Source organism: Echinops telfairi, unplaced genomic scaffold (genome assembly GCF_000313985.2).
Source record: "Echinops telfairi isolate 266 unplaced genomic scaffold, ASM31398v2 ScPeMD7_16;HRSCAF=60, whole genome shotgun sequence".
In the NCBI taxonomy this organism is placed as follows: domain Eukaryota; kingdom Metazoa; phylum Chordata; class Mammalia; order Afrosoricida; family Tenrecidae; genus Echinops; species Echinops telfairi.
Genome location: NW_022103913.1, coordinates 3,756,069 through 3,774,474, shown reverse-complemented (window position 1 = coordinate 3,774,474; position 18,406 = coordinate 3,756,069). Strand labels below are relative to the sequence as shown.

General features: G+C 40.2%; 1 protein-coding gene across 4 annotated transcripts in view; it reads left to right on the top strand.

Annotated features, from left to right (window-relative positions):
• PLS1 (plastin 1) overlaps window positions 1-18,406 on the top strand; it is a 126,048-nt gene that overhangs the window by 81,900 nt on the left and 25,742 nt on the right. For all 4 annotated transcript variants that reach the window (XM_004712068.3, XM_045287449.1, XM_045287451.1 and 1 more), the window contains exons 5-9: window positions 1,445-1,577; window positions 4,014-4,095; window positions 8,450-8,615; window positions 8,698-8,840; window positions 12,294-12,389. In XM_004712068.3, the coding sequence (XP_004712125.1) occupies window positions 1,445-1,577; window positions 4,014-4,095; window positions 8,450-8,615; window positions 8,698-8,840; window positions 12,294-12,389 (620 nt within the window). The remainder of the gene's footprint in view (window positions 1-1,444; window positions 1,578-4,013; window positions 4,096-8,449; window positions 8,616-8,697; window positions 8,841-12,293; window positions 12,390-18,406) is intronic.

Sequence of the window (18,406 nt, the reverse complement as noted above, 5' to 3'; positions counted from 1 at the left end):
AAAAAAAAAAAGATTCCACAGTAGCCTGGGTAGCTGTGATCGGTGAGTCTGAACCATTCATGGCTGCAAGTTACACTGAGATTGTAACCACATTTTTTACTTCGGTACAACAAAGAAGCTTTGTAAATAAAATCTTAACATTTTGGGTCTACAAAAAAAAACAAGTTGTAAGTCCCTTTCCCTCCCCGTCTGTACCCATTGAAAACCTGTCTTCCATATAGTACCTCCTACAACCAGAAGTGATTCTTTAAATCCTTTAAAACAGTATAGTGTATGTATTTCCCTTAAGTTGTATTTACTTAATAAATATCTGTTTTATCTTATCATTACTCTTAAAATGTATGTGGTGGCAGATATAGTACTGTAATGATCTTTATGTCCTTGGACTCCGAGTCCTAGAGGAGGTATGATACAACAAGAAGATAAGGTTGGTTATTAAATGTAAAGCCATCAAGTTTTGTTGCTAGGGTTCCCATTCAGATGTACTTTTTATTCCAAATAAAATGTGTTTGAAACTGTCTCTGTTAGCAGTGAATGTCTGTAGACAAGTTCTGTCCATGAAACACTTGTCTTAGACTCATTAGAGTACCTTCATAAAAACATGTCCAATCAGAAGAATGCTTCTCATTGTATCTGCTGGGCCATTGAAATGCAAAGCAGAAAGGTCAGCTCAGAGGAAATCGGTATAAAGATCAGAATACCCCCCCTTAAAGCCAGTGTTGAGAAGTTAATGATGAAGGCAGCTGGGCACAGTGCTGGTGTCTATAGTTACATCATTTTTCTTATAGTCGAAATTCCACAGAAATGGAACTAAATTATCATTTGAATAACTTTTTTAAAATTGTTGTAAGGCCTCAATCAGAGCCCCCTGCAAGCCCCCTGCATCTTTTTTGGAGCAGAATTTATTGCTGGATATTTACTACTTTGGTGTTTTTTTCTTATTAAAATAGAAAATCTCTCTATATATGAGGGGACATAAAAAAGTTCATGTAAAAATTTCATCATCTTTTCATTCTGCATTTACACAACTTTTTGAAGCCCCTTTTCTGTGGGTTTACACATACACACACACAAATACAAAAAAAAGGTAAGTCAATAGAATTGCTACAAAATCAAAGAAATGTTTATTAAACAAAAATACCAACATGTGAAGCTGTTGTTTCTTGACATCTCCTCCAATTAGGCCTATATACTTCTAAATTCAATGTTTCCATCTCTCTTACTCTTTCCTAAAGAATTCAACACTCTGATTTAGGCTACTCACTCTCCCTGAATAATATTTAAAAGAGATGGAATTACTACCCCATCCTCCTCCTCTTAAACTCTCTAGTATTTTAATAATATCCATTCACTTATCTTTTGAACAGAAGGTAAAAAACTATATTTCTCTAGTGAGATGAGGTTTTTGATATGTGGTTTGCTTACCAAAGTTCTCCACTTTCAGAGGAAGAAAAGGTGGCTTTTGTTCATTGGGTAAACAAAGCTCTGGAGAATGACCCTGATTGTAAGCACCTCCTTCCCATGAACCCCGATGATGGCAGTCTTTTCAAATCGCTTGCAGATGGCATCCTTCTTTGGTGAGTTGAGCATGGGATAAAAGAGGTCTGTTATGATTGCCTCTAGTGATGAGTGAGCAGTCCATGAAAGCTATAAGCTAGCAAACCATTGTAATTTTGGAACGAGTTAACAAGCAAATAATTAGGTTCTGAAGAATTGATGTCATGCAGAAAATCAAGGGCTCACTATGTGTTTTCCACAATTTTCCTTTAAATGTAGTCCTTTATTTTTGGATGCCCTTTTCATCTATATTCATGGTAATGCCAAGAATCTTTGAATGTATTCATATAATGCATTTAAAATGTCCACAGGCTTTCTTTATGCACTTTCCAGTAAGAGGTTGTTGATTGTTGACTGGACAACAGGATCATGAAATGTAAAAGAAACACACACTTCATTTGTACTTAATTGAAAATAATGTTTTAATTCAACCTGATATTGCCTCTTTTCAGTCTGTTCTTGACCTCTTAGGAGCCCTGGTGGTGTTGAAGGTTACACATTGGGCAAGGTCTGCAGTTCAAACCCCACCAGCTGCTCGAAGGGAGAAAGATGAGGTTGCCTGCTCCTGTGTAGTCTTGGAAACATGCAGAGACTTTTCTGCCTGGTCCTACAGGGTCCATTTCAGTCTGAATTGACTAGATGGCAATGAATGTTTGTTTGTAAGGATCCCTGGTGGCACAGTGGGTTAAGGATTGGGGAACCCACCAAGATTTTGATTAGCAGCTGAACAAATGTGGCAGTCGACTTCATAGGGACTTATGGTCTTGGAACCCTCCTGGGTGGTTCTTTTCTGTAGAATCTCTGATTTGGACTTGACTGGCTGGCACTAGATTTGGTTTGGGCAATGAATTGTCTTTAGTGTCTGTGCTACCTACAATCCCAGCAAACCTCTGCACAAAGCAGGCGTCTTTTTATTTTAAGCTTACAAAAATATGGAACAATTGTAAAGAATATAAATGTCAGCAATATTCCTTTAAAAAAATCATTTTATTAGGGGCTCATACAATTTTTATCATAATCCATACATACATCAATTGTATAAAGCACATTTGTACATTGTTGCCCTCATCATTCTCAAAACATTTGCTCTCCACTTAAGCCCCTGGCATCAGCTCCTCATTTTTCCCCCTCCCTCCCCACTTCCACCTTTCTCATGAACCCTTGATAATTTATAAATTATTATTATTACCCTGTCCAACATCTCCCTTCACCCACTTTTCTGTTGTCTGTCCCCCAGGGAGGAGGTCACATGTAGATCCTTGTAATCGGTTCCCTCTTTCCAACCCACCCTCCCTCTACCCTCCCAGTATCGCCACTCACACCACTAGTCCTGAAGAGATCATCTGCCCTGGATTCCCTGTGTTTCCAGTTCCTATCTGTACCAGTGTACATCCTCTGGTCTTGTCAGATTTGTAAGGTAGAATTGGGATCATGATAGTGGGGCAGAGGAAGCATTTAGGAACTAGAGGAAAGTTGTTGCTACCCTGCACCCTGACTGGCTCATCTCCTCCCCGCGACACTTCTGTAAGGGGATGTCCAATCAGTAATATTCCTACCACCCATAATTGATTATTATATTCTGGATTGTTTCCTTCTAGTCTTTTCTGTTGTTTTTTTTTCCCCTGAAAAACAAAACAACGGAAACCTTACCGTACTTGTGATATCCTCTGTGTCAATGGTTTTCAACCTGTGGATTGTGACCCCTTTGGGGGGTTGAATGACCCTTTCAAATAGGTCACCAGATTCATAACAGTAGCAAAATTACAGTGATGAAGTAGCAACAAAAATAATTTTATGGTTTGGGGTCACCACAACATGAAGAACTCTATTAAAGGGTCACGCATTAGGAAGGTTGAGAAACACTGCTCTGTGTGAATATCAACTATCAATTTTTAAGATACTACATCTAATGTTTACCTGGACCTCACTTCCAATTCTAATCATTCTTTGACTTTCAGAGAAAAATCATAGTTATGGGTGGAATGGGTATTTTCCTCTCTTTAATTTAAAAGATAAAGTCTATTATAAAATAGATAAATTTATATTTACTTCTCTTAAACTGTTTCAGTTATTGAGATGTCTGAAAGACCGTCTATGACTTTATTATGTGCAGGAACAGTAATTTTAACCAAGTGTTTATGCCACCTTGTAAAACTTGCCTTAAGAATTCCTTGTTTGCATTTCAGGCTGCTGAGTGTAATCAGTAAATGAAATCGAAATAAGACTCCTATAAAGAAAATGCAGAATTGTTAAAAATAAGTAGGAAGAAAATGCTAAGATTACTATTTCAGTGACAGACTTAGGATAGGGAATATTTCTTAAAATTGCTTTACTTAATTAATGATGTGTTACAATATAGTGTATGTTTTCAAATTTTAACTGATTTGTGTGCTTGCAAAAATGAACTAAAAGCATTTCTGGAGCCTTAAGCTAAATTATTACCATTTCCACTCTAGCAAAATGATCAACTTATCTGAACCAGATACAATTGATGAAAGAGCTATTAATAAGAAAAAGCTCACCCCTTTCACTGTTTCTGTAAGTATTTGCCCTTTGCTAGTAATTATGTATCTATACTGTGAAATGTAAAGCCTTTATTATTGTTTATATAGGCTCATATGGAACCTTTGACTTAACATTATTTTGTTTTCCTATAAAAGCTGGATTTTTATTCAGTAAAAATTCAGTTATATTTTGTAATGAATGAAATTAAGATCCAAAGTACTTTGAATGTTGCTTAAGATTATGTTACTGTTATTATTACTGTAATAATCAAGTTATCTTATTCAATTATATTATTCAATTTTCCACTAATGAATAGCTGTTTGAGGCCAGAGTTGTTCTTGATTGGTTAAAAATGAAAACTGACTACACAATAATTAACCATTTCCATAAATTTTTCCTGTAGTCAGCTTGTTTATTCATGCCTTTTTAAAAGTCCAGAAGTTTATAGTTAGGATTTCCCCCTTCAAAATTTCTAGATTGAGTGTATATTAGGATTTACTCTACACTTACTAGGTAATCAGTTACTCTTCCGAGCACATTATGGGAATTACCTGACTCCTCCATCAACCTTATAAGGTAGATAGATGATTTTTACAGAGGAGGAAACTAAGGCACCGAGCAGTTATAGTGTCAGAGCTAGGATATGCTCCCACGTGATGTGGTCCACTTAGTCTAATCCCTTTGCTCTACTGCCTCTTTCACGTGGTGGCAGGAATAGTGATGAGTCAGCATGCCAATGTTAACAGAAGCTATTAAAATTAAGCTACTGATACTGCCACCTTGTCCACCACCAAGTGTTGTCCTGGATTCTGTTAGTGTTCTCAAGAAAGATAGGTAGTCCCTTACAATAGGTACATGACTGGTCTGTACCAGATGATTCAAGGAGTTCTCCCATTTCCTGTCATCCTTAAAAAGTATAGGCTTAAGGTTGACTTTCATGGGTTCTTGTCCCCGCTTGGCTAGAGGGTCAGCCAATCATGCTGCATATCCTAGCAGACTGTCATTTTTGAAAATAGGTTATTTCTTACTGCAATGGTCCTTTTATATCTTGTAACAGGATGATTTGTCTAATATCCATGACTATAGAAAAGAATGATGTTCATACATTTTCAGAATAAATGTACATGCCATAAAATTTTTAAGGCACTCATTATGAAATACAGAAAATTTTAATTATATAAATATAATGTTTGGTTTCACTTTTAATGTATGTACAGCACATTAAAGAAAACAGAACGCTAATGATTTTGTAGTAGCCCCAGAATGGGTGCAAAAGGCTAGTATGTAACTTGGCTTTTCAGTATTATTAGGGGGAATAGTTTAGGTCTCTAGAATGCTTGAAAGAGAATGCCAGTGTGGGATGAGGAGAGACTGAGGCATCTGAAAAGTGGCAGTGTTGCTGTGGCTGTAATGCTGTCTCGTTTATGCAGTAATTTTAGAGCTATGGGAATAGGCCCACTAGAAAACTATCAGCTTTACATGAAACTCTATTCCAGAGAAGCCTCATTCTTTTGTGGAAGATTGTAAAAGTAGTGATGAAAATTTTTATCATATCATGTGAGGATTTTGTGGTATCATGACGCAGGCAAGAAGAGAAAGATGAAAGGCTGAATATGAAGCATTTACAAGAGTAACGAAAGCAGGGAAATGGAGTTCATATGATCTTGGAGATTGTCTTGGCTCCCTCTGCCCAGTGTACTACTGAGCTGCATTCCTTTGCTTTTGTTGCTCATTATGGAAGTAAAAAGTGATTCAGGAAACTAACAGAGGAGAGGCTGTAGGAAATGTAGTCTATTCACTGTATTGTGAAGAAAAGTCCAGGGCTATAAGTATATTCTCGTACACAAAAGTGTGTTTGGATATACTCTACATTTATATGTATATTCAAACACAAGTACTTTTAAGTTTACTTTACATACAATCACAGTTCAAATATGGACACTTGAATTCTCATTTGTACATTCCAAAATGGAATGAAAGTGATAAAGTATAAAATAAGAACGGAATCTAAATAGAAAACCCTGCCTTTATTCTTACTGATCCAATGAGTATTAACACAAAAGTGAATTCATCTGGAATTGAACTTTTATGGCAAATGAAAGTTTGTAAGGTGATAGGAATTAAAGGGAAGAAGGTTTGCAGTATATATTTGAGACTGTTAGTAAAGATTTAATATTGTTAAAAATTAAAAGGACCGTATGAAGCCATTGATAGCAACAGCATAAACTTTCTCCCTGATGAAGTAACTATATCTTAAGAATAATTAGATACTTGATACAGAAATAAAATGGAAAATAATGGGTGACAAATCCATTATTTGCATTGGGTAAATCTGCAAAAGATCTCTTTAAAGTGTTGAAAAGCAAGGATGTTACTTTGAGACTAAGGTGTGCCTGACCCGAGCCAAGATATTTTCAGTTACCACTTATGCATATTAAGCTGGACATTGAATAAGGAAGACTGAAAAAGCATTGATGAATTTGAATGATGGTGCTGGCCAAGAATATTGAAAGTTCCATGGACTGTCAAGAGAAGAAACAAATCTGGCCTGGAAGAAGTGCAACCAGAATGCTCCTTGGAGGCAAGGATGATAAAACTTTGTCTCTCGTACTTTGAACATGCTATTAGGAGACACCTATCCTGGAATTGGACAGCATGCATGGTAAAGTAGAGGTGCAGTGAAAGAGGGAAAGATCTTAGACAAGATGTATTGATACAGTGACTGCAGCAAAGGACTCAAAAATAAGAACAAAGGTGAGATGGTGCAGAACCAGGTAGTTTCCCTCCATTATATATGGTTGCTGTGAGTCAGAAGAACAGTCCAAGATAAGCTGTCATGTTTGCATGTGTCTTTTGTTAATGTGCCTGTTTTACCGACGAGGACACTGAAACGCAGGGAGGAACAAAACATTCTGTCGTGTCTCAGTTGTCTGTGGTTCCCTGCTATTTTTGCCTTTCCCCACAGACTCAAGTCTCCAGGAAGTGAGGCTTGGTACTCAGGACAGGTATCATGTTAAGAGCTGGAGACAGCCTCTCTCAGGCTCTCCTATTGCTTCTTGTTGGCAAGATGTTTCAGGGTTGACTTTAGGTAATAGTGACCTACTGTCTCCTGCTTCTCAGAAGGACAGTAATGTTGCATTTACCTAGAAGGACCTATCATTTACTTGAAGAAGCACATTGCAGCTCTTTGTTTTCAATCATTTTTAATAAAGTTACTGTATGATATTCTTGTAAAGTCACCATTTTTGTATAAAACTAATATCCAAAGCTGTTTCTCTAAATGTCTCCAACACAACCTGGTCATAAGACAAAGCTGAGTTTATTGCTTACTGCAGGATATCACCTTACTAAACTTTGACTGTACCTGGGAGGTGGAAAGAGAAGACTGAAGGTTTGGTGTAAGGTGAATCTTTCAATGAGGGCGGGAGGAAAGGATTTAGACATGACTCCTTCCCCTCTATGCTTCCATTCACTCTTAGCGTTCACTCAATCATGTTTAGACACTGGGAAAACCCAGGGTAGAGAGAAGCCCTTGTCATCATAGAGCATGCCCTCTGACTGAGAGAGACAGGAAAATAAGCAAGTGAACATATATCAGAGTGATAAGGAGTGAGAAAGCAAATGAATGGCATCAGGGATTGTGGGCATATATAGGATTATCAGAAAAGGCTCCACAGGTAAGACTAATTTGATCAGAGTCTTAAGAAATTGTGACTATTTGGGTGAAGAATGTAACAACTGCTTTAATGACCAAATGTACTTGAAACAGTGAGTGAGGGGGAGGCTGTGGGAGTGACAGGGAACAGTTAAGATAATTGTCAGTGGTACACTGTGGAAGATGGAATGGAGAGAGTATGGCAGAAGGTTGAGGGACTATTAGAATGGAACTTTGAAAACTATTGATGAAAGAGTCTAACAGTTCCCAAAGATATTTAGAAGGCGAAATCAACAGAAATTGGGTGACTATATGTGGGAGGCAAGGATTCTGTACAGGTTTTTGACTTAGTTAAAAAAAAGAAAAAATGAATGAAAGTTGATCCAGTCAACAAAGACAGAAATAAATTAGGAGGCTTTTTTAAACTGGGGATAGTAGGAGATCAGGGACACATTGGAAAATTGCATCCATTTTGGACAAGTTGAAGTCAAAGTATTTATGGCGCTTCCAGGTTGACACAGCCAAGGTAAAAATAGCACTTGGGGCTAGATGGGTTAGAGAAAGGATTTGGAGTGCATAAGCACATGTAGGTGAGAGTTACAACAGTGAGACCTTGGTTGTATAAAATACTATTTTAATATCATCTAAAATTCCTGCACCGTACTGTTTCTCACTTATCTTCACAACTTGCAGCTAGGCTTCAGATGCATTTTGTTCTTGGTTGCAATCTAGGAAAATTTAAACCTTGCCCTGAATTCTGCCTCTGCCATTGGTTGCACTGTTGTCAACATTGGTGCACAAGACCTCAAAGAAGGCAAACCCCACTTGGTCTTGGGACTTCTGTGGCAGATCATCAAAGTTGGTCTTTTTGCTGATATTGAGATTTCCAGGAATGAAGGTAAGAGCCACCAAAAATGTTTACTTTTTTATTGGCATTACTCATTATAGAAAGTCTTTACATTTTATTGTTTTGCTTGCAGCTCTGATTGCATTGCTAAATGATGGTGAGGAACTAGAGGAGCTAATGAAGCTTTCTCCTGAGGAATTACTGCTTCGATGGGTGAATTATCATCTGACAAATGCAGGATGGCGCACCATCAATAACTTCAGCCAAGACATTAAGGTTTATATTTTAATCCTCAAATTTGTGAAATGAAATAAGAATGTGGAATGTAAAACACTAAAGGCTTCAGACTTACATTTGAATGAAATTTAAGTCAGAAGGAAGCCAACAATAGAAAATGAAATTTTATATTTCCCTCTTTTTAAAATTTTTTTTATATTTCCCTCTGAGGGGTAGTTTCTTATAAAAATTGCACTGGGGTGGTGTCTGACCTCCTCTAACATCGGAGAGAGAGCGAGAATCATCACCATCAGTCCAAGGTTGATTCCTGTGTTAGCCGGGTTGACTAGAGAAACAAATCCAGAGGCACTCGTGAGAGACAGCTTTATATAAAAGAACAATTGTATATTGAGAAAACATCCCAGTCCAGTCCAGATCAAGTCCGTAAGTCAGATATTAGCCCATATGCCCTATACTAGTCCATTAATTCTTCTTTAGACTCACGCAGCACATACAATGATGCCAAATGCAGGAGGATCACAGGCTGGTGAGTGAAAAGTCTTGTGGATCCAATGGCAGTGGAAGCATCTCAAGGGCTATGGCTGTCATCAAGAATGTGTAGCAGTGTGCCCCCCTCCCTTCCAGGGAGGAAGAGAGGACGTTCCTAGAATCCTCGTGAGAAGGCCACACCCACAAGGCTGCGACTTGATTGACAGGCTAGACTCTACCCCTTCACTCTTAATATCCAAGAGTTGACATGAGATTATATAATAACCACAATTCCTATAAGGTAGAGGCCAGACATGCTTCCCCCATCTAGCCTTCTTATCAGTTTTGAACAGCTGTCTCTCCCGTGGCACCCTTTGCTGAGTTTGATATTTTGCTGTAGTGGCCACACAAAATTCATAGCCCACTCTCACACTTAGGGGGTTATTGGGAAATTAACAAGTTATAATTCAGTATCAGGAACTCTCAGGATACAGTTCGCTGATCAGGATTTCTTGTTCTTAATAGTGTCTTCAGGCACAGCCAGGGCCCATGGTCCTTTGATCTCTGCCTCACTCTGGCAAGTGTTACAAAAATCTTTTAGTTCTGCTGGTCAAATGCCTAGAGTCACCCTAGTCCCCAATTTAGTCACGCAATCCCTAAAAAAAATAGAAGCAGATATATTGGCTTTCATAAGAAGTATAAGTGGCAGCTGTGAAAGGAAGGCTAAGGATGCAAAAGCCAGTAAGACACAGACATAGCTTTGGGAAAACATAATAAATACATAGGGAGACAAGTATATTTCAGTGATCTATTGCTGCATACCAAGCTACTCAAAGTCAATAGTTTAAAATAGCAGCAATTTGTTATTTTTCATGATTCTTCGGGTTTACACAGTTTCCTTGGGTAAGTCTTCTACTTCACATGGGTTTGCTGTAATCACTAACTCAGCTGCAGTTGAACTAAACTGGAAGATCCACAAAGTCTCTCTGCTTGACTAGCTTGAGTATCCAAAGTCACACTCATTGTCATTGAATCGATTCTGACTCACAGTGAGCATCCTTAGATGGTTGGATTTATAGAGGCTAACTTTAAGATGAAGGAAGCAGAAGTTCCTAAAATTTTGACATAGAAATCGTTTGATTGGGGGCTCTTACAACTCTTATCACAATCCATACATCCATCTATTTTGTCAAGCACATTTGTACATTTGTTGCCTTCATCCTCAAAACATTTGTTTTCTACTTGAGCCCTTGGTATTAGCTCCTCATTTTCCCCCTCCCTCCCTCACTAACACTTGATAATTTATAGATTATTATTATTTTTCCATGTCTTACTATCCAATGTCTCCCTTCACCCATTTTTCTGTTGTCCGTCCTCCAGGGAGGGGGTTATATGTAGATCATTGTGATCATTTCCCCTGTTCTTCCCAACCTTCCCCTTCCCCTCCTGGTATCTTTACTCTCATTATTGGTCCTGAGGGGTTTATTTGTCCTGGATTCCCTGTGTTTCCAGCTCTGATCTGTACCAATGTCCATGCTCTGGTCTAGCCAGATTTGTGAGGTAGAACTGGGATCATGATAGTGGGGAGAAGAAGTATTAAAAAACTGGAGGAAAGTTGTGTGTTTCATTGGTGCTTTACTGCCCCCTGACTGGTTCGCCTCCTCGCCGTGACCCTTCTGTGAGGGGATGTCCAGTTGCCTACAGATGGGCTCTGGGTCCCCACTCTGCACGCCCCCTCATTCACAGTGATATGATTTTTTGTTCTTTGATGACATAGAAATCTTAAGCTGCCATTTTGCTGAATTCTGTTGGTCAAAGCAAGTTGTTAAGCTAGCAAAATTGGGGGCTGGAGAGCCAACTCTGCGTTTGTTAGGAGGAACTGCTTGTACAAGGCTATGCCAACAAGTGTTGCTACAGAAAATTTTATTAAACAAAAATATCAATGTGAAATTATTTTTGTCATATCCTTCATCTAAATCTCTATGCTTCTAAAGATGGTGTTTACATCTCTCTAGCATTCCCCAGAGAATTTTGCATTCTTGATTTTACATATCAAAACAACAGTGTAGGTATCCTCAAAGAATTCAAATTGTGTTCCTTTTAGATTTTCTTTGAATTTGTAGAACAAATTGTAGGTTGGATGGCATAAGGTTACTCAAACAAATCCTCATGGACAGCTCTCACTACCCTTGAAGAATGAACCAGATGCATTGTTATAATGAGGGGAAAAAAATCCTCAATGCAACTTACCTGGCCTTTTTCTCACCAACACAGTTATCAGTTTTCTGAAAACGTTTTCATAATAAGCCCCTGTGATTTTCCTATGTCCTTAGAGAAGCTCTATCAAGATTCCCCATTTAGAGTCCCCAAAACACCTTCTGATGTGCTCTCTTGGCCTTAAGTTAAATTAGTCCAGCAGAGTCCCATGGAGGTATGTGGTTTAAATGGATCCTATTTTTTTAGAGGTACCTTAATGAAACTAAGATAAGTACATTAGTGTGAGAATTTGTTTTAAGCCACCCACTGATCATAGAGACATCCTCAAACATGTCACTTGTAGTAAACACATGCATATATAAACAGGAATAGCAGTGCCTTTGGACTTATCAGATGTACTGGGAAGCATTATGATAGCTACTTTGGGATGATGTAATAGTGTGATTACTGCCTCTTTCCAGTATTTGTGCTGCTGAAGGGAACACATCACTTCCTCTTTTAAATAGCATGAGAGGGTGCTGTGCAATGTGAAAGAGAACCAGGCAAGGCTTCCAAGAATTAACACCCGAATTGAATCTTAAGTGATGCTTAGGGGAGTCAACCAAGTGCAAAAGGTAAGAAAGGGAATTCCAATTGCAGGAAAAATAATTTCTAGAATCTCAGAGGTGTGCGACAGCATGGAATATTTAGGATTCTACAAGCAATTCTGTATTATTAAAGATTCTTAGAGATGGGGATTGTTTCCTCTATTTTTCCCTAAATTCAGTGATTTTCTTAATTTTAAAAATTCCATTTCTTTCCTTGCAGGATTCAAGAGCCTATTTTCACCTGCTTGATCAGATTGCTCCTAAAGGTGACCGGGAAGACGGCTTTGCCATTGCCATTAACCTTTCAGGCTTTAATGTGAGTACAGGTTTTAGAGTGCAGTTCTCGACAGGTAGCATTCCTTTGTAGAAACCTCAGCCCTTCATTAAAACGTGCCTTTGGATTGTCAAAAAGGTTTTACATACCCTGGGCTTCAAGTTTACGTGATGAGTCACCAGACTCCCATGGCTACACAAAGGACTTCCAGAATTCTGGGCTGGAGTCTATTTGGACTCCATCCAACCTTCACATTTCTCCGGTGCAACCTAACTTTTGATCCACCAGGCAACTGTCACTGTGCACCAGGAAAGGGAGCAACAGGCAGTGACTATATTGGCAAGAAATAGCTGATCATGTCTTGAGCTGGGGCTGGTCCTATGGTCCTCGCTGTGCATTGGCTGCTCTGAGCAGGAACTTCACCCTCGAGACTTGGTGGACCAGGATGAAGTCTCTCTCCCTCTCTCTCTCTCTTTCCCTCTTAGTTTATTATTGAGTGGGCAAGACAAACTGGCCATCTGTATCTTCAGTGCTGTCCTCAGTAGCACAGTCTTCTATAGTGGAGTCGGTAGGAGGTGGGGTCAACATAACTTGGATTGGGGCCAGCTCCACAGTCCTCTCTGTTAATGAGCTGCTCCATGTAGATATGCTGCCCTCAAGGCTTGGTGAATCGGAATAAAGTCTGGTGTCTCTTTTCTTTTCCTGTGGAAACATAAACAACACCCTCCCCCTGGGTGGATGAGTGCCCTGCTCTCCCAATGCCATCTTCTTTTTGTTTTTCCTTCCCTTATTTTTAATTGGATGCCATATACATCCCAGGGTTTGGTCTGGCCCCTGTCAGAGTGCCTGGACATTGACCTAGAAATTATGAATTAAGTTACTTGTCCTCTATGCCCATTGTGCTGTTTGAACTTACCTCAATAGACTCATGTTGTACTTGTCCTTGGCTAACTTCACTTAGCATAATTTCCTCCAACTCTTGCCATGAGATGATAAGTTTCATGTGTTTGTCCTTGCTCTTTAGGGATGCATAATCCTCTCTATATATATACCAGAGTTTTTCAATCCATTCATCAATTGATGGACATTTTGGTTGTTTTCAATTCTTTGCAATTGTGAACTGCACAGTGATGAACATGGAGTGAAGATGTCTGGCTGTGGTCTGTTTCTTTCTTCTTCTGGGTATATGCCCAGTAAGGGGATTGCTGGGTTGTATGATAACTTAATTCCCGTTTGCTGAATCGCTTTCCTTAGTGGCTATACATACCTACAAGACCACCAGCAGTGGATGAGAATTCCTATCTTACCACAGCCCCTTCAACATTTGTTGCTTTCTGATTTTTTTAATTGGGCTATTTTTGAGGGTGTTACGGAGTATCTCATGGTTGTTTTAATTTGCATTTCCCTAATGGCCAGTGATTAGGAACATTTTCTCATATATTTATTGGCCATTCAGGTTTCCACCCGTGTGAAACTTCTGTTCAGGTCTTTTGCCCCCCTCTTCAATTGGTTGTTTGTTTTTTTCTTATTGTAGGCTAGCAGGAGTATTGTAGATTTTAGGAATAAGCCTTTTATCTGATGTGTCATTACTAAAAATCTTTTCTGAGTCTGCGGGCTCTCTTATTACTCTCTTGCTGAAGTCTTTTGATGTACAATAGGTATTTTATCTTTAGTATATCCCACTTGTCGAGTTGTGCTTTCTCTCTGTTTGTCCTTCCCTATTTCCACTAGTTTATGTAATCCCTGTACCAAAGTTCTTAGGTTTGTCCCAATTCCCTCCTTGTTGGCCCTATTAGTTTGGGGTTTTACCTTGAGGTATGTGATCCACCTTGAGTTTATTCTTGTGCATGGAGTGAGATAACGGTCTTGCTTCATTTTCCTGTACATAAATATCCATTTTTTCCAGTACCACTTGATGAAAAGGGCATCTGCTTCCCATTGGATAGTTTTTGGGCCCTTATCAAAGATCAGTTGTCTGTATGCTGACAATTTTATTTCTGGATTTTCTGTTCCTTTCCATTGATCTGAGTCTCTGTCACAGCCAGTACCATGCTGTTTTGACCACTGTGGCTGTACAATATGTGTTGAAATCAGGTAGAGCAAGCCCTCTGACTTTGTCCTTCTTCTTGAAGAATTCTCTGTTAATTCTGAGTTTTTCTCTTTTCATATGAAGCTGGTGGTCAGTTTTTCTAATTCTTTGAAAAAAGATGTTGGTATTTGTATCAGGATAGCGTTAAACTTATATGGCCTTAGGTAGGATTGACATCATTACTATATTAAGTCTTGAGATCCATGAGCATGGGATATTTTTCCAATTGTGAAGGTCACTTTTGGTTTCTTATAATAATGTTCTGTAGTTTTCCTTGTATAAATCCATTGGGTTTTTTTAAAAAGGTATATCCCTGTATATCTCAATTTGTGCTTGGCTACTGTGAAGGGTACTACTTTCTTGATCTCCTCTTCCATGATCTTGTCCAATGTATACAGCAATCCAACAGACATTTGTTTGTTAATCTTTTTTATATATATATTGAAAAAGTTTATATTTAGCATTAACCAGCTGGGCTAGGTTTAGATGATTCCAAATTTGTTGGCAACATCTAAAGCGTCATAGTCAGGAGCCAGTCGAGCATATGCCTTCTTCTCACTGTTAGGCCTGATCAAGGTATTGATCTTGGCTATGTCAATGTCATAGAACTTCTTCACAGCCTGTTTGATCTGGTGTTTGTTGGCTTTGACATCCACAGTGAACACAAGTGTGTTGTTATCTTCCATCTTCTTCATGGCAGACTCTGTGGTCAAGGGGAACTTGATGATGGCATAATGGTCCAGCTTATTTCTCCTGGAGGCGATTCCGAGGGTATTTGGGCTGCTTCTTAGTCTCAGGGTCTTGGGCTGCCAGAAGGTGGGTGATGTGCGGATATTCGTTTTTGTGTGCCTGTGGACACCTTTCAGCATGGCCTTCTTTATAAAAAAAATCATTTTATTGGGGGCTCATACAACTTTTATCACAATCCATACATACATCAACTGTATAAAGCACATTAGTACATTCGTTACCTCATAATTCTCAAAACATTTGCTCTCCACGACAATGCTTCTTTTTTAAAAAAATTTCTTCTGCCACTCTGTGGCCTTTTTTTTTTTTTTTTTTTTTAGCACATTTGTACATTCATTGCCCTCATCATTCTCAAAACATTTGTTCTCCACCTAAGCCCCTGGCATCAGCTCCTCATTTCCCCCCCCTCCCTCTCCACTCCCCCTCCTTCATAAACCCTGATAATTTATAAATTATTATTTTGTCATATCTTGCTCTGTCCAACGTCTCCCTTGACCCACTTTTCTGTTGTCCGTCCCCCAGGGAGGAGGTTTTATGTAGATCTTTGTAATTGGTTCCCACTTTCCAACCCACCCTCCCTTCACCCTCCCAGTATCACCACTCACACCACTGGTCCTGAAGGGTCATCGGCTCTGGATTCCCTGTGTTTCCAGTGCCTATCTGCACCAGTGTACATCCTCTGGTCTAGCCAGATTTGTAAGGTAGAATTTGGATCATGATAGTGGGGGAGTGGGGGGAGAAGCATTTAGGAACTAGAGGAAAGTTGTATGTTTCATAGTTGCTACATCGCACGCTGACTGGCTCGTCTCCTCCCCGAGACCCTTCTGTAAGGGGATGTCCAGTGGCCTAAAAATGGGCTTTGGGTCTCCACTCCGCAATCTCCCCCTCATTCACTATGATATGATTTTTTTGTTCTGATGATGCCTGATACCTGACCCCTTCAACACCTCGTGATCGTGTGCTTCTTCCATGTGGGCTTTGTTGCTTCTGAGCTTGATGGCCACTTGTTTACCTTCAAGCCTTTAAGACCCCAGATGCTATATCTTTTGATAGCTGGGCACCATCAGCTTTCTTCGCCACGTTTGCTTATGCACCCATTTGTCATATCATGGAGGTGAGCACACAATGATATGCTTTTTTGTTCTTTGATGCCTGATAACTGATCCCTTTGGCACCTTGTGATCATGCAGACTGGTGCAGCACGGCCTTCTGTTTGTTAATGTTGTATCCTGAAATTCTACCATATTCCTCTATTGCTTCCAGCACTCCTATTGTAGCGATCTGGAGGTTTTCAATATATAGATTCGTGTGATCTGCAGATAACAATAGGTTTACCTCTTCTTTCCCTAGATAAATGCCTTTAATGTCTTTTCTTTGCCTTATATTGTTAGCTAGGACATCCAGTACAATGCTGAATAAAAGTGGGGACAGGGGTATACTTGTCTGCTCCCATTTTTCAGTGCGGTTGTTTTTATTTTTTCTCTATTGACTATAATACTGGATATTATTTTTTCAGATATAGCTTGTATTATATTGAGAAATTCCCCTTCCATTCCTATATTCTTGAGTGTCTTAATTAGGAATGGGTGCTAGGTGTTGTCAAATGCTTGTTCTGCATCTATCCATATTACCATGTGATTCTTGTCCTTGTCAATATGATGGATAATGTTGATGAACTTTTGAATGTTACACAGTCCCAACATCCCTGGAATGAATCCCACTTGGTCATGGTGAGTTATTAATTTTATATACTTTTGTATTCTATAGCCCAATATTTTTTTAATCATTTTTTGGGGGGCTCATACAACTCTTATCACAATCCATACATACATCAATTGTACAAAGCACATTTGTACATTCATTGCTCTCATCATTCTCAAAACATTTGCTCTTCTCTTAAGCCCTTGGCATCAGCTCTTCATTTTTCCCCCTCCCTCTGCGCTCCCCCCTTCCCCCTTCCTCCTCCCTCATGAACCCGTGATAATTTATAAATTATATTTTGTCATATCTTACACTATCTGACGTCTTCCTTCACCCACTTTTCTGTTGTCCGTCCCCCAGGGAGGAAGTTATATGTAGATCCTTGTAATTGGTTCCCCCTTTCCATCCCACCTTCCCAGTATCACCACTCTCATCACTGGCCCTGAAGGGATCATCTGTGCTGGATTCCCTGTATTTCCAGTTCCTATCTGTACCAGTGTACATCCTCTGGTCTATCCAGATTTGTAAGGTAAAATTGGGATCAAAATAGTTGGGGGAATGCGGGCAGCAAAGTGGTGCTGTGAAGAACAATCAGGCAAGGCACCACAGTGACTTGGTGGCTAGTGGTAGCAGGAGGCCTTGAAAGGTAGGCTGATTCGGCATCTGTATGAAGGCCCCTGGACTGAGGAAGGCCAGGGTGTAGCCACAGGGACAATCTGGGCCAGCAGGGGAGCTGCAAGTCCAGTCATGCAGCAGAGGATCTGTGAAACCGGGATTGGTCGGCTGGGGGTCACAAATCTGAGTCGGGTCACCAGGGAGCTGCAGGGCCAGAGCAAGCTGGTGTAAGGTCCGTGGGGTTGAGGTAGCACTTTTGGGATTGGTCCACGGGGCCAGGCTGTTTCAGCCTTGGCAGGAAAAGCCTCAGGCAAGTAGTCGGTAGGGGGGTGGCCATTGACATGGGCGTATGGCGAGCAGAGGCTAACCCTGGCCACTAGAGCCACACTTTGACAGTGGGAGGGTATTAGGCATGGCAGTGGACGCCACAGCTGGGCAGGAAGAAGGGGACCGATTGCGGTGGGTAGTACCTTCGGTGGACTCTGGACATGGCTGCATGTGGAGAAAGCCGCAGACCAATAGTGGTCTGGCTCCATAGCCCCAAGCGGATGGTGGGAAGGTACTGATCTCAGTGTGGAAAGCCATGTGTAGTTGGTGGTAGGGTGCCAGCCACCATTGGGGAAGCCACATGAGGTCAGCAGCAGTGTGGGGGGTCCATCCATGGCTGCAAGAGCCACAGCAGGTCAGCTGTCGGGCTCTGGGTGTGGTGGTTGGCTCATGGGGGGTACAAATGGCGGGTTTTGGCTGGAGCAGGGCCTGCAGCAGTGCAAGCAGCACAGTCTGGGGTAGCCCTGAGACCAGACCAGGCTGCAGGTCTCTGGCTCTGGAGCAAGTATAAATTGGGCAGGGTGGGGAGGGGTGGGGAGTGTGGGAAAGAGCTCCAAGTTGCTGTGGGTGTTAATTA